This window comes from Panthera onca, chromosome B3 (assembly GCF_046562875.1).
Source record: "Panthera onca isolate mPanOnc1 chromosome B3, mPanOnc1 haplotype 2, whole genome shotgun sequence".
Taxonomy (NCBI): domain Eukaryota; kingdom Metazoa; phylum Chordata; class Mammalia; order Carnivora; family Felidae; genus Panthera; species Panthera onca.
Genome location: NC_138344.1, coordinates 68,828,468 through 68,847,808, shown reverse-complemented (window position 1 = coordinate 68,847,808; position 19,341 = coordinate 68,828,468). Strand labels below are relative to the sequence as shown.

At 45.7% G+C, this 19,341-nt stretch overlaps 1 protein-coding gene across 1 annotated transcript in view; it reads right to left on the bottom strand.

The window, feature by feature from the left end:
• RYR3 (ryanodine receptor 3) overlaps nt 1-19,341 on the bottom strand; it is a 524,410-nt gene that overhangs the window by 230,309 nt on the left and 274,760 nt on the right. The window contains exons 15-18 of the mRNA XM_081795893.1: nt 17,228-17,323; nt 14,325-14,443; nt 6,800-6,933; nt 4,069-4,310 (exon numbers count right to left, since the gene is read on the bottom strand). Coding sequence (XP_081652019.1) covers nt 4,069-4,310; nt 6,800-6,933; nt 14,325-14,443; nt 17,228-17,323 — 591 coding nt within the window. The remainder of the gene's footprint in view (nt 1-4,068; nt 4,311-6,799; nt 6,934-14,324; nt 14,444-17,227; nt 17,324-19,341) is intronic.

Below are 19,341 nucleotides of genomic sequence, written 5' to 3'. Positions count from 1 at the left end.
AGGGAAAGCAATGCCAGGACCAGAATAGAACCCATCCTTGCAAAGGAAACTCCCAGTGGCTAAGCTGACTCGGGAGCCTGTTAGGAGGGTTAAGATGGGGGATAGATCTACAGCTGATGCTTGAAAGTGGCTTCACAGACTTTGGTGGCTAAAAAGACCCATGAAGACTGCTTTTTCCTTACATAGAGAAAAAGCTCATTCATCATCCCAGGAGGTCACCTGAAACTTCCCTTCCTGCGGTGCCTGGGTGACTCAGTTGGTTGAGTGTCCGACTTATGCTCAGGTCATGATCTCACGGTTTGTGAGCTCAAGCCCCACATCAGGCTCTGTGCTGATGGCTTGGAGCCTGGAGCCTGCTTTGGATTCCGTGTCTCCCTCACTCTCTCTCTGCCCACCCCTACCCCCCGCCCCCGACGTGCACTCTGTCTCTCAAAAATAGACGTTAAAAAAAAAAAAAAGAAACATCTTTTCCCATTCAGCATGGGACTCAGGTATTCCCCTGAGGATGGGCTGCTCTCCTGGTCTCCAGTGAGGTACCCACAACTCTGGATATGGTCTTTATGATTACAGTGGACCCCACAGACAACAAGGGATGGGAAATCGTATTTACTGGGTAGCTAATATGTCATGAACTTCATGTTCCTTACCTCATTTAAATTTCATAAGAGCCTATATATTTTCATTTTATCTGAGGAAACCAAGTCTCTGAGCCCAGGATAAAAAAAAATCAGTAAACAGAAGCGCTGGGATTCAAACCCAGGCACAACTCCAAAGCCATGCTGTTTCTTCTTGACTTTTTCCAGTGACTACATGTTAGGGGCACTATAATTCCTACCAATAACGACAGTATCTACTGTGATTTATTTATTTATTTATTAAAAAAAATTTTTTTTTAACGGTTATTTATTTTTGAGACAGAGAGAGACAGAGCATGAACGGGGGAGGGTCAGAGAGAGAGAGAGAGAGAGACACAGAATCTGAAACAGGCTCCAGGCTCTGAGCTGGCAGCACAGAGCCCAACACGGGGCTCGAACTCATGGACCGCGAGATCATGACCTGAGCCAAAGTCGGCCGCTTAACGGACTGAGTCACCCAGGCGCCCCTCTACTGTGCTTTAATAAGTACATTAAAGATCAGTTTGAGGCAGTAGCTTAGTTCATACATACAGATGAGTTTAAAGTTAATGGACTTGGGCATTTATATCTCAAGGAAAAGGAGAAAACTTGTCAGGAGGAGTTCCCAGTAGGTCTCCCTAGCCACCCTCCCTTACATCCTGCAGTAAGTTGGAGTATTGTTTCCGTTTCATTTCTTCATCCAACAATTATCCTTTCATCAGATAGTCCGAGATACAGTGGTGTTCCTGGTGGGAGTCATTAACAGAAACCTTATTTCTTCAACTGGAACACATGTTGGCATATTTACCCGCAGTGCCTTCTGCCAGATATATGTTCCCTGTGCGCTGGCTGGGGAATTCAGAATGATGCCAGACCCAAGGAAGCTTTGTGTTTTAATGAGCACGAGATGTGTCAATCTTGTTGACACTGGTCTCTCCACATCTCATCAGCTGCTGAGGACTGAGGGGGTGAGGTTCTCTGAATGTACCTATACGGCATTGTATTATTAAGTGTGGGTCATGTTCAGAGAGCCACAATCAGCTCTTGAAACGCTGAGTCCCAAGTCCCTTTCCCCTGTCATCTATCACCAATCAGAAGGGCCACTGCTCATGATGACTGGTGTGGGCTTGGCGCATCTGGCTTCCCAGTCTTCTGCTGAGAAAGGACAAGAGGGATGACGAGCATGGGGCATGCTCCAGGAACGGTACACAATTAGATGGATGTTCGAGTTCTGAAATGCAAATGGCAACCTTTCCCGGATGCCCTGGCTTCTCTGTCTCTTGACTCATCGATGTATTCATTCCGCAAATTTTATGAAGGGATCCACTAAGTGCCCCACACAGTGCTACAAAATCTGGGAAGGACTGAGTAACACTTTTCCTCTGAGCACGGTTAGTTTCTCTTTGGAACAAGGGTCCAGTTTGCCTCATCCAACAGTCTAGGTGTCCTCCGGATTTCCTTAACCAGTCCCCAGGCAGAGTTCCCTTCAGGTGTAACCTGGGATGCAGTTGTAGCTTGGGTGATGGTGACGAGATGGCAGGAGAGGAGCAGCTATCAGCAGGCAGTAGGGGAATGATGTTGTCAAGCCAATCCCGCTCATGCCCCCTCACAGATTCCACCCTACCAAACTCAGGAGATGTAGATGTGGGTAAGCATAAGAACTCTTTCTTTTTCACTCACTTCCTCGGAGACAGCTTTCTGAGCACTTCATGACATGTGAGGCTAACCCACATCACAGCCACAGTCTGTACAGCCACAGACACAGTGGCTCCGTGACCCAAGAAGGGAAGATCCACGGTCACTCCCCATGAGGATGGCACTGGCGAAGGGAAGTTGGGAGGATAAGAGAACGACAAGACAGGGCTTTCACATCACTATCACCCATCATTCTGCCGTTTTTCACCTGCCTTTGTCTGCACCACACTGTCCCCTGGGACACACAAAACAGAGATTTTTTTTTTTTTTTTCTTCCCACAAATGATCCAGGATACATTTATCAATAAGTAAGCGGACACCATTCCTAAAAGTTTTTAAATGTTTATACTGAACATACAACAGCACAAAAAATTAAAAAACCAACCCATGCCGACCCGCTGAAAATACATACCAACTGTAAGATATGGAATCAGAGCCCCAGGTGACAGTTTTGGCCCGAAAGTGAAGGGAAAAAGGAAAATGTGATAGGTTACATAGTTCCCAGTTACAAAAGAAAATGTATAGGTTTGTGTTGTACAGACAAGCTTTTCCGTAGTACTGGATTTGGGGAAGAATGCGTGTCATCGTTTCTTACGTAAGAGACATGCTTACATAAGTGATTTCTATAAGGGACACAGTGACCCCAAATACAGTCTCACAAAAGATACAGGTACGATGTGCTGTGGACAACAGAAAGAAGAGGTAAAGCTCTAGTTCTGAGGGAAAGCCTAAAAGTTAGCCTTGCATTTTCGTCTAGGCAGAAGCTAACCCATTCCTGCGGGCACAGGCCATGGATATGCTTGGGGAAAGCATAAGTGGAGTTTTAAAAAGGAAGTTGCACTCTTTTATTTTTTTTTAAGCGATTGACATTTAGGGTGTGCCCAGCACTGATCCAGGCATTCTGTAAAGTGTATCATGAAGCAACATGTTGCACTGACATAATGATGGACTTGTAGTCAGATCTGGATCCCTCTCAGCATGACTGTAAATAAACTACTTAAACATCTTTGTGGTGGTTCCACATGCGTCACATGAGGCCAATATTATGAACACTGGGGCGCCTGGGTGGCTCAGTCGGTTAAGCGTCCAACTTCAGCTCAGATCATGATCTCACGGTTCGTGAATTCGAGCCCCGCATCAGGCCCTGTGCTGACAGCTCAGAGCCTGGAGCCAGCTTTGGATTCTGTGTCTCCCTCTCTCTGTCCCTTCCCTGCTCGCTCGCTCTCTCTCAAAAATAAGTACACATTAAAAACAATATTATCTTGTTTTAATAATAATAATATTATTATATATGTTTAATAATAATATTATCTTATTATCATTAAGGGGTCATTATATAAATAAAGTGAGGGGAAAAATGTACAAAAGGTATGTAAGCTTCCTGTAAGGTCCAGTAAACAAAAGGTATGTAAGCTTTACTGTAAGGTCCAGTAAACAAACGCTGAGTCTCTTTCCCCGTTTGACTATATAACCCTTAACATCCTAGGCAATAGTGATGCTACAAATACAGTCACTGAGCTTGGGAACAGTTAACTGAGCCACACTAGATCACGCAGCTGCAAGTAAGTGCCAGAGTCATGGTGGCAAAGCAGGACAGTCTCATTTCAGATCTGATGTGCTTTCCACTTAACCCTCTAATTAGCTGAGACTTTTGAGTCTGCATCCTTTTGACAGAAAGTGACCACCGCAGCTTGAACAATTCAAGCCTCGATCATCTCCAGCAAGGGAAAAGGGGCCAGAGCTCTGGCAAGGTACTCACCTGACCAAAGGTGAAGGCCATCAAAGCCATAGGAATACAGGTCGTCTCCAACACCGTTGCCTCCCCATCCTTCTCCACCTCCAGGGTACGGAGCATAGCCTGAGGAAGAGGCCCAGCCCACCCGTAGGTGTGTGGGCTCAGCTGTTAGGAAGGGGTCCACTTGGTCTATGATCAGCTCAAAGTACCACTTCTTGTACTGTGCTGAGCCCTCAGCAACTCCCAGGAAGATGTTTGGCCGAATGCTGAAATTGAACACGGGACAGGTGGCAGCTACAGACTCGGAAGCACGGAGATAAACAACAGCAAGCAGGTTGAACTGGGCCACAGGATGCACTGTCAACTGAAGGCAAGAGCACTTTTGTGTTTTTCATAGGATTCTAAAATAGGAAACGCTTAGAGCTTCTAACACTTGATCGAGTTCTCAGTGGGAGGTGTCAGGACAATGTTAATTCTTTTTAAAAATATAAAGAACGTCTCCTTGTTCCATTCAAGGCAAGCAGCATTTACTGAGTGTCGACCATGGGTAAAAGATGCTGAAAACGTCATAGAAATGCATAACCATAAATCCTTGTGTCTTTCTGTAAGTGGAAGAAGGAACTTAATCAAGTTCCATCTCCTGGGAAATTGGTTCAAGCTCCCCCTATTCCCACAGTGGCAGCTTTGTCACCTAAGCATAACTAGTAACAGTGGCCTCTTGAAAGCATTAAGAAACCTCTATTTGAAATAAGCCAGACCAGGGGCACCTGCGTGGCGCAGTTGGCTGAACATCTAACTCTGGTTTTGGCTCAGGTCATGATCTCACGGTTTGTGGGATCAAGCCCTGCATCGGGCTCTGCGCTGAGCAAGGAGCCTACTTAAGATACTCTCCCTCTCTCTCTGCCCCTCCCCCACTCGTGTTCCTTTTCTTTTCCTCTCTAAAGAAAGCAAGCAAGACAAACAAAGAAAACGACATGGAACTACTTACAGGTGGAATCTAAAAAAAAAAAAAAAACAACGCAAAACTTCTCGAGAGCAGAAAAGCAGTTGCCAGGGGCAGAGGTAGGGGGTGGCAAAAACAGAGGTTAGAAAAAAAGTACAAACTTTCACTTATAAGATGCATATCGTAGGAGGATACAACGTGTAACATGGTAGCTACAGTTGGTAACACTGTATTGCATAATTGAAATGTGCCAAGAGAGAAGAACTTAAGGGCTCTCTCACACACAAAAAGGATAAATATGTGAGGTGACAGATGTGTTAATCTGATGGGGCAAATCCTTTCACAATGTATATCAAATCATCATATTCCATACTTTAAATATCCTTTAACTGTTTGTCCATTATACTTCAATGAATAAAGCTGAAAAAATTCAATTGAAGACAGAAGAAAAAGGGAGAAGGGAAGAGAAGCCACTCTTAGCCAACTTTGATAAGGGCTGGAGGACTTAATGTATCCAGAAAGATGGTTAAAAGCTTGGGACAAACCATTTAGAGTTTTCCTGGTTGGAGTGCTATTCTTAAATATCTACCGTTCTGGGCTGGAGCTGCATCCCATTTTGGGTGGGCCAGGAAAAACCAGGTTGGTACCAAAAGAAACTGTGTGGATGGCTCAGTTCTGTTCTACTCTCCACAGTTCTTTCCTCACCTTGTAGATTAGGGAGTGGGCCTGGGTAGAAGATAGCTCGATAACTTAGGCCTGCCTAATGTAAGTCCCATGAGTTCACATGACTCACATGTGGCTGCACGTGTCGATCAGCAGGCTAGGATTCTGTGTGAGCCCATGCTTTTCATCGTGGCCTTCACAGATAACCTCGAATGCCATGTGCCAGAGGATGCAAGAAACCATAGTATCAACATGGGGCATCCATTCTATTACAAGATTTTGAGGGGCACCTGGGTGACTCAGTCAGTTGTGCATCTGACTTGGGCTCAGGTTTGATCTTGTGATTTGTGAGCCCCACATCAGGCTCGCTGCTGTCAGCCTGTCAGGGCAGAGCCGGCTTCGGATCCTCTGTCCCCCTCTCTCTGCCCCTCCCCTGCTTGCACTCTCCCAAAAATAAACATAAAATTAAATAAAAGAAAGAAAATTAAAAAAAAAAATAAAAGCAGGACCAACGCAATAGTGCTGGAAGTATCCAGGAGCTGAGCTAGGTTTAAAAAAAAAAAAAGATTAAAAAAAATAAAAGGTGGTATATTAAAATAAAAGTGAGGGGGCGCCTGGGTGGCTTGGTCGGTTAAGCGTCCAACTTCAGCTCAGGTCATGATCTCACGGTCCGTGAGTTCGAGCCCCACGTCGGGCTCTGGGCTGATGGCTCAGAGCCTGGAGCCTGCTTCCGATTCTGTGTCTCCCTCTCTCTCTGCTCCTCCCCTGTTCATGCTCTGTCTCTGTCTCAAAAATAAATAAACGTTAAAAAAAAAAAAGAAAAGAAAAAAGGGAGTATGTTACGAAGAAGTTACAAGATCTGTACTTAACTGTAACATGAAACATGGTAGACCACTTCGGGTTAAATGCTCTGGCCCTCAGGTGGAACACATACTCTCCACTGTCGGCTACTTCAGGGGAAACGTTTAAAACCCTGTGAAAAGGGCTGGTGTACAGGGCCCTGAAAAAGCACACATCTACCCAGTGTCATCTTATGTACCCACTTCGCCATGGAAACCGCCGGGATGCAGCCCTGGAGTTCAGATCAGCCCTCTTCCTTTCCTGTCTGGAAACAAGATGGACACTGTGGAATGATGAGAGTGGCCTCACCTTGTCACGTCGTTAATCAGCCGCGTCTGCAGGAGCAGGTTTCTCCGGGGCAGCAAGTTGTCACAAATCAGATTCTGGTTGGCTCTCACGGCGACCCCATTGCAGAGACAGAGGGAGCACAGCACATCCAGAACCTGCAGCAGAACACAACCCACAAAGCCTTAGGACCACCTGGAGGGCACAGTGGGCAGGACCTGATGGCCAAGACATAGGAAGGAAGCGGGCCTTGTGAAGTGGCGAGGGGAGGCTGGTGGCAGGTGGGGGGACCTATTCAGAGTCAAGGCCACCACACCTTCCTCACCAGGAAAATCAGTGAGCAATGCTGGAGCCTGCTGCCCCTGGGGGACACGAAGCTGGGTTCCTTCTAGCCCCTCTGCCCTCACTTTAGGCCCCTTCCCTCTCAACTATTCATGTGACCTGTGATCACTGTTCTGTGAAAACAGGTGGGAGTATGGGCTGTGAAGACAGACTGTCTGGGTTAATATCCCAGCCATGGCAGGACTAGGGTCAGATGAGGCATCTGGAGCACAAAATCCAGGCCTGACACCCTCTTGGGAGTCGTGCATGAATGGGGCATGGACCCAGAAGGACCTGGAAGGTCCTTCATTGGCATCGAGGCTAAGTTTATGCTCCCGCCCAGCCTTGGAAACCCCCTGCACTATGATCAGTAGGGACTCATAGCTCTTCATGAAAGGTGCTGTTAAAGAGAAAGCCACAGGGGCGCCTGGGTGGCTCAGTCGGTTAAGCGGCCAACTTTGGCTCAGGTCATGATTTCACGGTCCGTGAGTTCGAGCCCCGCGTCGGGCTCTGTGCTGACAGCTCAGAGCCTGGAGCCTGTTTCGGATTCTGTGTCTCCCTCTCTCTCTGACCCTCCTCTGTTCATGCTCTGTCTCTCTCTGTCTCAAAAATAAATAAACGTTAAAAAAAAAAAATTATTAAAAAAAGAGAAAGCCACAGGCCCCAAATGGCATCACTTGGGTTAAGGTCCCAAGTCAGTAAGCCAAGACTTAATACCTAATCTAATTGTAGTTTCAAACCCCTAGGAATGTAACCTTTAACCAGTCAGTATGGGGATTTCCCGGTCAGCAACAGGAAATTGACTGATAGATCCCTTCTGTTCCCAACAGGAGGATGACCTTGCCTAAAACAATGGATTCTTTGCTAGTAATTTCCTTTTCCCCCCACCTCCTCTCTTCCTTTCAAAGACTTTCCTTTCCTGCAGCCCTTTGGAGCTCCCCTCTACTGCTAGATGGGTTGCTGCCCGATTCATGAATCGATTAACAAAGCTAATCAGGTCTTTAAAATCTCCTTGAATTTTTGTTATCTAACAGCACTCAGCTTTCCATTTGACCAAGGTCCCTCACAGGCAGCAGGCTTGGGGAACCTCACATAGGTCAGTAGAGAACACAGTAGGGCAGATTCCAGTTCCTGGGTCTCCTGCTGTGGTATCCTCAAAGTTCATTAAGAGACACTTCTATTCCTACTAATGGTATTCAACAACCTTTCACCCGCTCTCCTTCTCTCCTAGAGTGAGAGCAAACCTTCCAGAGCCCAAGTGTTCCCTGAACCTATGAGACCAGCCACCAAGCCACCGCTGCACCTCTTCATTTTCCAGCTGCGTGGGAAGTGGGAACCCAGCCCCTGGCTTCCTAGCCACAGTCTCCTTGTGCCGCATCCTCTCTCATTCAGATTTTGTGTGCCTAGATCGACAGAGGAAACTGTTCTGGGCCAGGCACTGCTCTCCCCTGTCTCCCCTACAGGGAGGTGTGTGCAAACGGCAGTTGATAAATAATAACCGACAAGATTGTGGCAGCCACATTTCAGTCTTTCAAAGTGGCCACTAAGACTCGATGCTTAGTGGGGTTGGATGAATTCAGGTTGTTGGCATTAGTATCCATAATTCTCACAAACCAATTTTCTACCTGACTCCCTGAATGTCAATTTCGTTTCAGATAAATACAAAGCACATTTATGGGACAAGCAGAAAAGAATCCCAAAGACAGTTTAATGGAGAACTCTTACCATTCCCACTCTGTGAAACATATCGACTGTGGAACTGGAAATCCAGAGGATAATTTCTCATTCTAAGGAAAGAGCCATAGATGGCCAGGAAATTAAATACTTATCATCCAGCCTATCAGACATTTTCATCGGTTTTGCCTTCGAGTGACGGCTGCGGGAGCCTTGCTGTCATAGCTAGAGGGACAGCAGAGCTTAATTCCCATCCAGCAGGAAGAGCAAGGAGAAAAAAGGCTCTGTGAGAAGGACCTGCCTAATATAATGTCTCACTTATAAATAAACAATGCCAGAAAGCAACGGGGCTGACTTGTTTAGGCTTTGTTTTAGCAGGCCTTTCTTGGGGTAAAACAGGGCAACGTGGCCAGACTGCCTATCTGAAAAGGTTTAAGTGGGTTCCTGTCAAGGTGATGGGAACGTAGACAAGGCCAGCCCACCACAGGGGACCCACAAGCATTGTGCCTGGGGGTCATCTGTACTTAGGGAGAGGGAGTATCTTCGTGGCCTCTGAGAAATGTGGCTAGATGTGGCAGGCACTAACGAGCAGTCACCAGGCTCCAATTCCTTCTACTCCACAGCCCACAGAGGCCCCACTTCCCAGCCTACCCTGCAGTTTGTGGGGTCATGTGACTGAGTTGTGGGCAATGGAAAGCGGATGGACATGACCTACATGGCTTTCAGGCCTGGTCCCTAAAAATCTTCTACACAGTCCTCTGCGCACTCACACTCTCCTCCCAGCCAGAAGTAGGGGTCCCGGGGAAGATGACAAGGACATCACCTAGCAACTTGCCAGAAATGCAGGTGTTTAGGACCACTTCCTCTGCTCCCCTCCACTCCTCCCCACACCAGACTCACCAGCTGAGAGTCTTCATTTGAACACAAGGAGTAAAGCACACTGCCTTCTGCGAAGCCTTGAGATGGAAGGAACTCGTGTCTCCCCTGAGTGGCCACACAGCCTGAAGCCCTCCCACTGACTGGCCTAGGGTGGTGATGGGAGCAAAGATACATCTTCCTAGTAAGAATCTGGGCTGTCATAGGAGTTAGGCTTCTCTAATCTATACACTGGCCCAACTAGAGACTGTCCTTGGCTCGTGTTGTGGAGGTCATTGGCTTCTGGCTGTCCTCCTTTTCAGACCCCACATTTCATTCAAGATCCTCTCTGTCTGCTTTTTATTTCCACTAGTCTCTACCCCCAAACAGAGGCTTATGTGGAAATTCTCCTTCAAAAATAAACACCTATCGTATATCCATGGAAACATCAGTTGGCTGTTGCATTTTGCCCTCCAGCTTATATCTATAAAAACAGCTCCATGCTAAAATGTAATTATTCTGTATAAAAGCTGTAAAAATGCTAATGGTACTTATTCTGTGATTCTTCTTATTGAGTCCTGTATTTGAAAAATGAAGATTTTTGAAGCCCCTGAGGAACAGATTTTTTTTTTCTTGCTGCAGAGGCGAACTGGGTTTCTAGAAAGGCTTCTCTATTGCCTTGGCTGCCCGGGGGCTCAGAGATAATTTCATGGAGCTACTATAGCAACTACGTGGGAGTTAATGGTATGCTTCCCTGTGTTCTGTCTTCCCCGTAACCCAGGCCAAACCTCCAATTCTGGTGTCTACTTTTTTGGGACCAAAGTTGTTACATTTTACCATATATTTTTCTCATTGGGGGCTCGAAATCCTCATAAAAATAAAACATATTTGTGACTACTGAGGAGGTTTGGAGTAAGATAGGCTTGGGGGCAAGTAAAAAGGGCAGATTTTATTTTTATTATTAGATGGGAAAATTAGAGGGCGACTTAAAATGTTCCAACTGTTCTTTTCACCAAACAAGAAAAACCAGTGCTACTGACATAGTGTGTTTCTTAGCTCTGATAAGCCAGCCATCTGTTGGATGAGACAAGGCCCGTCCATATGGGTGAGCTTCCATCCAAGGTGAGATGGGAATGTATTCTGGCTCCATTATTGCTTTTATTCATTTAGGACACCCTCAACAAACACGTATTAAGTGCCTGCTATGTGTAATGTATGAGCTTGGCACTGTGAGGAATGAAAAGTTGGTCCCTGCCCTGAAGGAATGTAGAGTCTGTGAGAGCAATCTATGTGCAAACATGACTACAGTGATAGGTGAAGCAGAACCACCAAGGAATGGAGGGCTAGTGGTAGGATGGAGGAGAGGAGATCACATCCAACTGGTATCAGAGAAAGTTTCCTCGGGGCACCTGAGTGGCTCAGATGGTGGAACGTCAGGCTCTCGATTCCGGCTCCGGTCACGATCTCACGGTTTGTGGGTTTGAGCGCCACGTCGGGCTCTGCACTGACAGTTTGGAGTCTGCTTGGGATTCTCTCTCTCTTTCCCTCTCTCTCTCCCCTCATCTCTCTGCCCCTCCCCTGCTCACATTCTCTCACTTGCTCTCTCTCTAGACATTAAAAAAAAAAAAAGAAAACTTCATGGAGGAGTGGCATTTGAATAAGTTTTGAAGGGCAGACAGAATTTTTCATGGGTGCTGGAAAACCAAGAAGTGAGGAGATGTGGAGATTTCAGCACGAGTCAAGGCACTGAGAGGTCGAGGGGCAGAGAGCATTCAGAGAATGGTCTTTTCACTCCAGAGATTGTGTTCTTTCCCTCGAACTTTCTGACCTCCATTGGATCATGCTTTAGATGAGTGGCAATGCTTTCCACGTCAGGGAGAGAGCTAACAAGTGAAAAATCTTAGAGGCTGCATTAATTACTGCCACCACTGTATCTACTCCCGTACTAAACCTGTGATTAGAGCTGGAACAGTACAAAAACCCATGAGATGTACAAACCTTTTTTTTTTTTTTTTTTTTAAAGAAAAATGTCACGACCCTGAAGACCACAGATGGGCCCACGGGGGAGTGCAAACTCCAGTCTCAGAAACCTTTACTGGTCTAAAAATGCCTTCTAATTATGAATTCTTCACTGTGCAGTTTTGTTTTTAGAGAACTATAAAAATAAGAACGTGCAATTAAAAATATTCTCCCGGAACACGTGGACCCCAAAGAACATGTTCACAGACGGCAGTTTGAGAAACACTGGAAAGAATATTAAATGCTGAGGGGGGAGACTCAAAGTCTGGTCCTGGGCTGTCGTGAACGAGTTGTGTGGCCTCTGGCACGTGACTTAACATGTCAGGGCCCACGTCTCAGCCTTGTTTCTGCCACCGACAAGTGGAAATAACAATGCTACGTCATGGGGTCATACTGAGGACAAAGAAAATGCATGGGAATGTGGAGGACAGCACCTTGCATTTGTCAAATGCACAAATGTTAGCTATCGTCGTCGTCATAATTGCTGTTGCTATTATTGGGAGAGCTGTGAGGTGCTTTGTGCTTCTAAAATTCGATGTATTTTCTCGAGTACCTGGGTGGCTCAGTCAGTTAAGTGTCCATCTTTGGCTCGGGCCATGATCTCACGGTTCATGGGTTTGGGTCCCGCATCGCGCTCTGTGCTGACAGCTCAGAGCCTGGACCCTGCTTTGGGTTCTGTGTCTCCCTCTCTCTCTGCCTCTCCCCTGTTCACACGGTCTCTCTCAAAAATAAGTAAACATTAAAACATTTTTTTTTAATTCTATCTATTTTCAGCCACTAACTTCATGGAAAACTAAGTGAATAGATCAGAGACATGTGAAAACCCACGACTGGAGAAAAAAGAGCAGCATGGAGAGCAAAACATTACCTTGACATTTTCCAAGCAAAAAGAAAACGTCACAGCAGAAGTCTGGCCTTCACTCTGCACATTCTTTATAAAGCTACCACAAATAGCTCTATTTGTGATAGCTTTATTGATGATTTGAGACAGATTTCTCTTTGGAAATAAAAGTTATCCAGATAATTTCTAAGGGAAGGCCTGAATTCATGGCAAACCAACGTTCATCCAAAAATCTATCGAGAGACAAAAAAAGGGATATCCTTGAGGAGGCTTTTATGTACCGGTAACATACTGCCTGAACTTTTCCAACATTGCCGGAATTTCTCAGTGCCTTGGCTCCCAAAGATTAAAGACCGCCCTGCTACTACACTCGGGTAACCTATCAGAGCAGGTAGTGATTTGTAGCAAAGTCCTTCAGCTTACTGGCCTCAGATTTCTCAACTGTGGAATGGGCAGCATAGTCATCAACTCGCCACCAAGCGACATCCATTAAATGCTCTGTAGCTCTTGGCTGAAAGAAGCCATAACAAAGCTGGTTATTCGTGAAGTGTGTTATGTGGTCTGACCATAAAGATGACCCAGGAGCAACGAAACAACAGCAGCTTTTCTCTAGCCAAAGGGCTCTTCCTGACATCTGCATGTAGCTCATGGCCCAGACCATGTGTTTCCTGGGTGCTTATCAATTACTCTTATTATGCTTTGCTGACAGGAGAGAACATGTGGGAGCATACAGACGCTGGTCTGACGCTGGAGCCTCATGCCTGCTTTTCATTAACCCCATTTGGGAAAGCAATTCCAGGCCCCACATATTTCTTTCTCTTCTTTGCCAAGCAACTTCACAGATGCTAAGGACCATGGCTTTTCTGCTTCCTAAGGAAGGCACAGCTAAGCAATGCTGCAGAGGCTTATTCTCCTGGACACCCTGAAACGTGTCTCAAATAAGCAGCGCCCCGCAATGATGGTGAACACAGAGGGTCAGTGACCAAGCTGAGTTTTCGTCGTTGCAGGAGCACAACCGCGGCCGCTCATGTCATCTGCTCTTGAAATACACCCTCTCGGCCTTGGGGTACCTGCCTGCTCACTAATTAGGGCAGGAACTCCCCAACCACGGGGCTGATGTTGAAGAGTCGGGAAAAAACATATTTTAATAGACTTTCCCTGCAAATTGGTGTCTTCAACACATGATTCCATAAAAACAGAGATGACAGAACTTTAAGACCCCTAAAAAACTGACGAAGCTTTCTACCTTAGCAAATGAGGTAGCACTGTCTCCATTGCGCAGATGATATAAACGAGGCCCCAAAGCACACAGCTGTTTTGTATCTGTGCTCTTGCTTGCTCATGAGCAAAAAAGTAGATTCACTTCCTTCACTTGGTGCGACGCAGGGTAAATCTGATTTCATTTAATAACAAGCCAGTTGCCAAGACTTTCTATGCTATTTTGATCTGATTTTTGTGTATCTTCTTTCTACAGCTTGGTATTAGCTGTTCCACTACTAAGTTCCTAGACCCCAGGGTAGGTCTTGCACTCACCCCAGCCCAGCACCTTATGCAGTCGGCTCCATGTTCAGGGCTGAAGGTGATGGATGAGCTGGGCTTGTGAAGCTGGTGGAAAGAGAGAGAGGACCTCCAAAACCCAGTGTGACAGTTTGTCTTGGAGTGTGCTCCTAGGGCAGGAAGTGTCTTTCAGAACCTCCGTTTCCCAAGGTGTTTTTCTTTTCCCTACCCTCAAATCAGAGCCAAGAAAGAGACTAGTTAACATGCTCTCAGTAACACACACTGGTGATTAAGCAGCAGGAGAAGTCCATCCCTGTTTGGGTTCTTCTTTCTGACACCCACCTTGTGATTCCGCCCATGCTTATCCAACAGGGAGATGATAGACTTGATGTGACCCTCTGCTATCAGATTTAAGGCTTCTGGGCTTTCAGTCAAGATGCAGTGCAAAACTTCCAAGATACCTGTATAAATGCCACAAAAATCGTGTGGATGTTAAAAAACCTGCAGAACCGACCGTACTTCGGAAACCTGAATTATAAGTGAAAGGACCATCCTGAGGGGACAGAATATTATCAGCTCCTTGAATGTATTAAATATTTCCAGCCAGAAGAAAGACTGCAGCCATCTCTGGTAGACTTCAGGAGCCTCTGGGGCCTAAGAAGTCTGTGATTTAGAGAGGATATTTCCTTAGGCACTAACCTCACCTTCCTCTTTCTTAGACAAAGACATGATCCTTCTATGTCAAGACATAGAGAAGCAGCAAGTACGTCAGAGAACGACAAATACTATATGATTGCACCCATGTGTGGAATTTAAGAAATGAAACAAAGAAAACAAGAGACAGAACAGACTCAAATACAGAGAACAAACTGGTGGTTACCAGAGGGGAGGTGGGTGGGGGATGGGTGAAATCAGGTCAAGGGGATTAAGAGCACACTTATGATGAACACTGGGTAATTTACAGAATTGCTGAATCACTATATTGTACACCTGAAACTAACAGAATACTGTATGTTGGTTACACTTCAGTTAAAAAAAGAAAAAATTGTAGAGGAGCAGCAGTAAAATGGAATTCTTCACTTGGTCAGACCAAGCAATACTTAATTAAAATGGCGGATGCCCAGTTTAGTATCAATTCTAGAGGTCCTTCAAGTAATTTAGAAAATATTGTGAAACCAACAAAACTAAAAGGCAACCAATGGAATGGGAAAAGATATTTGCAAATGACGTATCGGACAAAGGGCTAGTACCCAAAATCTATAAAGAGCTCGCCAAACTCCACACCCCAAAAACAAATAACCCAGTGAAGAAATGGGCAGAAAACATGAATAGACACTTCTCTAAAGAAGACATCCGGATGGCCAACAGGCACATGAAAAGATGTTCAACGTCACTCCATATCAGGGAAATACAAATCAAAACCACACTCAGGTATCACCTCACGTCAGTCAGAGTGGCCAAAATGAACAAATCAGGAGACTATAGATGCTGGAGAGGATGTGGAGAAACGGGAACCCTCTTGCACTGTTGGTGGGAATGCAAATTGGTGCAGCCGCTCTGGAAAGCAGTGTGGAGGTTCCTCAGAAAATTAAAAATAGACCTACCCTATGACCCAGCAATAGCACTGCTAGGAATTTATCCAAGGGATACAGGAGTACTGATGCATAGGGGCACTTGTAACCCAATGTTTGTGGCAGCACTCTCAACAATAGCCAAATTATGGAAAGAGCCTAAATGTCCATCAACTGATGAATGGATAAAGAAATTGTGGTTTATAGACACAATGGAGTACTATGTGGCAATGAGAAAGAATGAAATACGGCCTTTTGTAGCAACGTGGATGGAACTGGAGAGTGTGATGCTAAGTGAAATAAGCCATACAGAGAAAGACAGATACCATATGGTTTCACTCTTATGTGGATCCTGAGAAACTTAACAGAAACCCATGGGGGAGGGGAAGGAAAAAAAAAAAAAAAAGAGGTTAGAGTGGGAGAGAGGCAAAGCATAAGAGACTGTTAAAAACTGAGAACAAACTGAGGGTTGATGGGGGGTGGGAGGGAGGGGAGGGTGGGTGATGGGTATTGAGGAGGGCACCTTTTGGGATGAGCACTGGGTGTTGTATGGAAACCAATTTGACAATAAATTTCATATATTAAATAAATAAATAAATAAAAGAAAAAAGAAAATATTGTGAGTGTTCCTCGCCTAAGAGTTTTTCTAGGAACCACCCCAGAAAGTATTTTCATTTTAGATGTACTGGTGTATCAAGCAAACTATAAACTCACTAAATAAAGTTTATCTTTGCCTCTTTACTCATCACACTGGATGGTTTTCTCTGTGAAGGGAAGGCTTAAGAAACACTGACTGGTGCCCCTGCAACCTGGCACCTACAAGGGTAACACACCATGATGAAAATATAAGGGAAGTAGTTGGCCAGTATCTTTATTGGTTTTATTGAAAACACTCCCCTTGGTTCCGGTTTTCTCAAGGTTTTCATAAATTATTATGAAATGTAACATGGCCCATGGAGGAGGCACTGAAGAAAAAACAGGGGCTTGAGAATACATAGGTGTAGGTGGATAGACCTTAGGGGAGCCTTCCTTTGGCCTGTCCAAGTTCAGGCCACCTCTGGACAATGAAAACAGCCTCAAAACCTTTTAGCTTTCCAGAGAGGGGTCTGCAGCTGTCATGTTCTCTCATCGCTGAGGAAGCCAATGGTTGAGCTTCACAGCCCAGTTACTTAACTTACCAACAACAACCATTCTCTTGGCTCAAATTCTCTGTGAGTCATCAGGAAGCATTATAGATAGATGTCAAGGGTGACTTAGCGGGACGGAGGACCATCATTTCCTCCTATCCCATGTCATCCTTCAGTCTGCTTCTAACCACAACAGGATAAGCATGTTCAGAGAGGGTGTAGAAACCCAAGGAAAAAGAACTGCATGCAGCAGGTAGGAGACCACTGCCTGGGTGGGGGGCAATGAAAGGATCCAGGGGATGGAGATAAACACACAAAGTGAAAAGTGAAACAGAAAAGGAAATCACTGAAGTCTGGATTAGAGTGGTTAAATAAAGTCACATCAACACCAGGAAGATTCAGGACCTTCTCTTTGTTGAAGTAATCACTTGAGGATTGCTTACACCTCAGTGGGAAAACAGAATTATTCAAAGATACAACTTTTATTTTTTTTTTTTCCAGAAAGAAAAAACCCCACCTTCTTCAGTGGTTTCCTGTGAACACTTACCTGAGGAAGATTCTAGTCTATCCAATTTGCTGATTAGCCAATCAAGGTTATTAGAGAATTGAGCACAGTTGTTTCTGTTTCCACGAATGAGAGCAGCTGCAAACAAGGACACATTGGAACATGTAGGTTAAAGGGCAGGAGGATGGGCATAAGAACTTGGGAAACTGTTAAGCACAGCACCTGCTTAGCAACTGAAAGGAACTGTGTGTAACCATCTTCCCCTTCCAAGCCCTTTGATACATTTGTTCCTATACTTAGCAAAGTGAAAATCTACCATTCACTCAACTATTCCAGAGAATCTATGTACCAAGCACCTGTCTACTTGCTGGGAACAGAGCGGTGGGAACACAGCAGCAGATAGCTGCTTGGTTACTGGTTTAAGAACTCCATTCTTTGCACTGTCTTCTTAAACCCAGCTACAGAGTTGCTATTTTTCAATGCTAAAGGGAGGCATCCCAGTGAAACAGCTGGAAAGGTAGGTGAAACTAACATGCAAGGGTGCCTGGGTGGCTCAGTCCGTTGAGTGTCCGACTTCAGCTCAGGTCATGATCTCACCGTTGGTGAGTTTGAGCCCTGCCTTGGGCACTGTGCTGACAGCTCAGAGCCTGGAGCCTGCTTCGGATTTTGTGTCTCCCTCTCTCTCTGCCCCTCCCCTGCTCACTCTCTCTCTCAAAAAATAAACATTAAAAAAATATTTTAAAAACAAACGAACAGGCCAATAACTGCAAAACAGGAAACTCTAAAATACCTAAAACACATCAGCATATGACGAGGGTTCCCAAAGTGTCGTCTGTGGAGGCCAGAATGCTTCACCTGAGAACTTGTTAGAAATGCAAATTCTCTGGCCTTATCCCAGATCTAAGGATTCAGAAACTCTGGGGATGAGACTGTTTTAACCAGCCCTCCAGCTGATTCTGATGCCTGCTCCAACTTGAGAACCACTGGTAGAGAACATTGGTAAGGGTGGGAGAGAATATGCTGCCAGGAGATTTTCACCAAACTAGACCAAGCAACCTTCCCTCCACAGGCCTCTGCAATGAATCCACCTAAACCACTGGTCCCATGCTCTTCATGCTGTTGGTTTTCAAAGACAGGTTTCACAGATGCTTCAAAGATACCTGGATGAAGGAAAAGTCTTCCTGAGGACCTCTGCTTTGTACCTCCACAGTCAGAGGAGGGCTGGATTGAGTCTGACCCCCCAAACCACTTTCAGGTCTGCAGCAGCAAAGGGGTTAAGCACAGGGTGCTGGAGTCAGGCGGCCTCACACCGTAATTCCTTCCCATACTACATGTATGACCTTGGGTACGTTACGACTTTGTGAGCATCAGTTTCTTCGGATTCATGACTAAACGGTTAACAGTGCCTATCCCTGAAGGTGTTGTTGGGCAGATCAAAAAGATATTCTACTGTTTGGCAGAAAAGCTCAATAACTGCTTGTTTTTGTATAATTGCTGTTGAGTTTGAGCATACCGGTACAAAGTATGAGAGTTGGAAGGGACTTCACAACGTCACACAGAATGGTGGTAGTCCAATCAGCCTGACCCTCGACATCGAGAATGGGTCCAACCTGACGTTGCTGGTTCCCCTCTGGCCCGCTCAACTTTCTATGGACTTTCTCTAATGGGACATACACTTCTGAGCAAACCCCCAAATGCTGCCTTGTCACCATCTCCAAGCAACTACCGGTGGCTACCTTCCCATTCAGGCGGATACTGTCTTCCACTGCCTTCCTCCTGTAGCTTGCTGGCTGGGCCCTGTGGTGGCACTGGTTAGAGCAGGCCCCAGGACATCACCCCCACTGGTGTTGTGACAGGAAAGGCTTGGCACCGAACCTCCTTACTCCCCGCCTTTGTCTCCCCTCCCCCCCACTCACCCAAATGAAATAATGAACAGGCCAAAGTGGCAGGAATCACGACCAACCAACAAGAGGCCAGGGACAGGTCAGGGAGCTGAAAAGAGTGACTGTCCTTCAAGTGCAAGTGCCCGAGTCTAAAAGTGGAACGCACTGCAAACATATTCTAGTCTTGTTCCCTCATTTTATTTAAAAAAAATTTTTTAGGGGCCCCTGGGTGGGTCAGTCGGTTAAGCTCAAGTCATGATCTCGCGGTCTGTG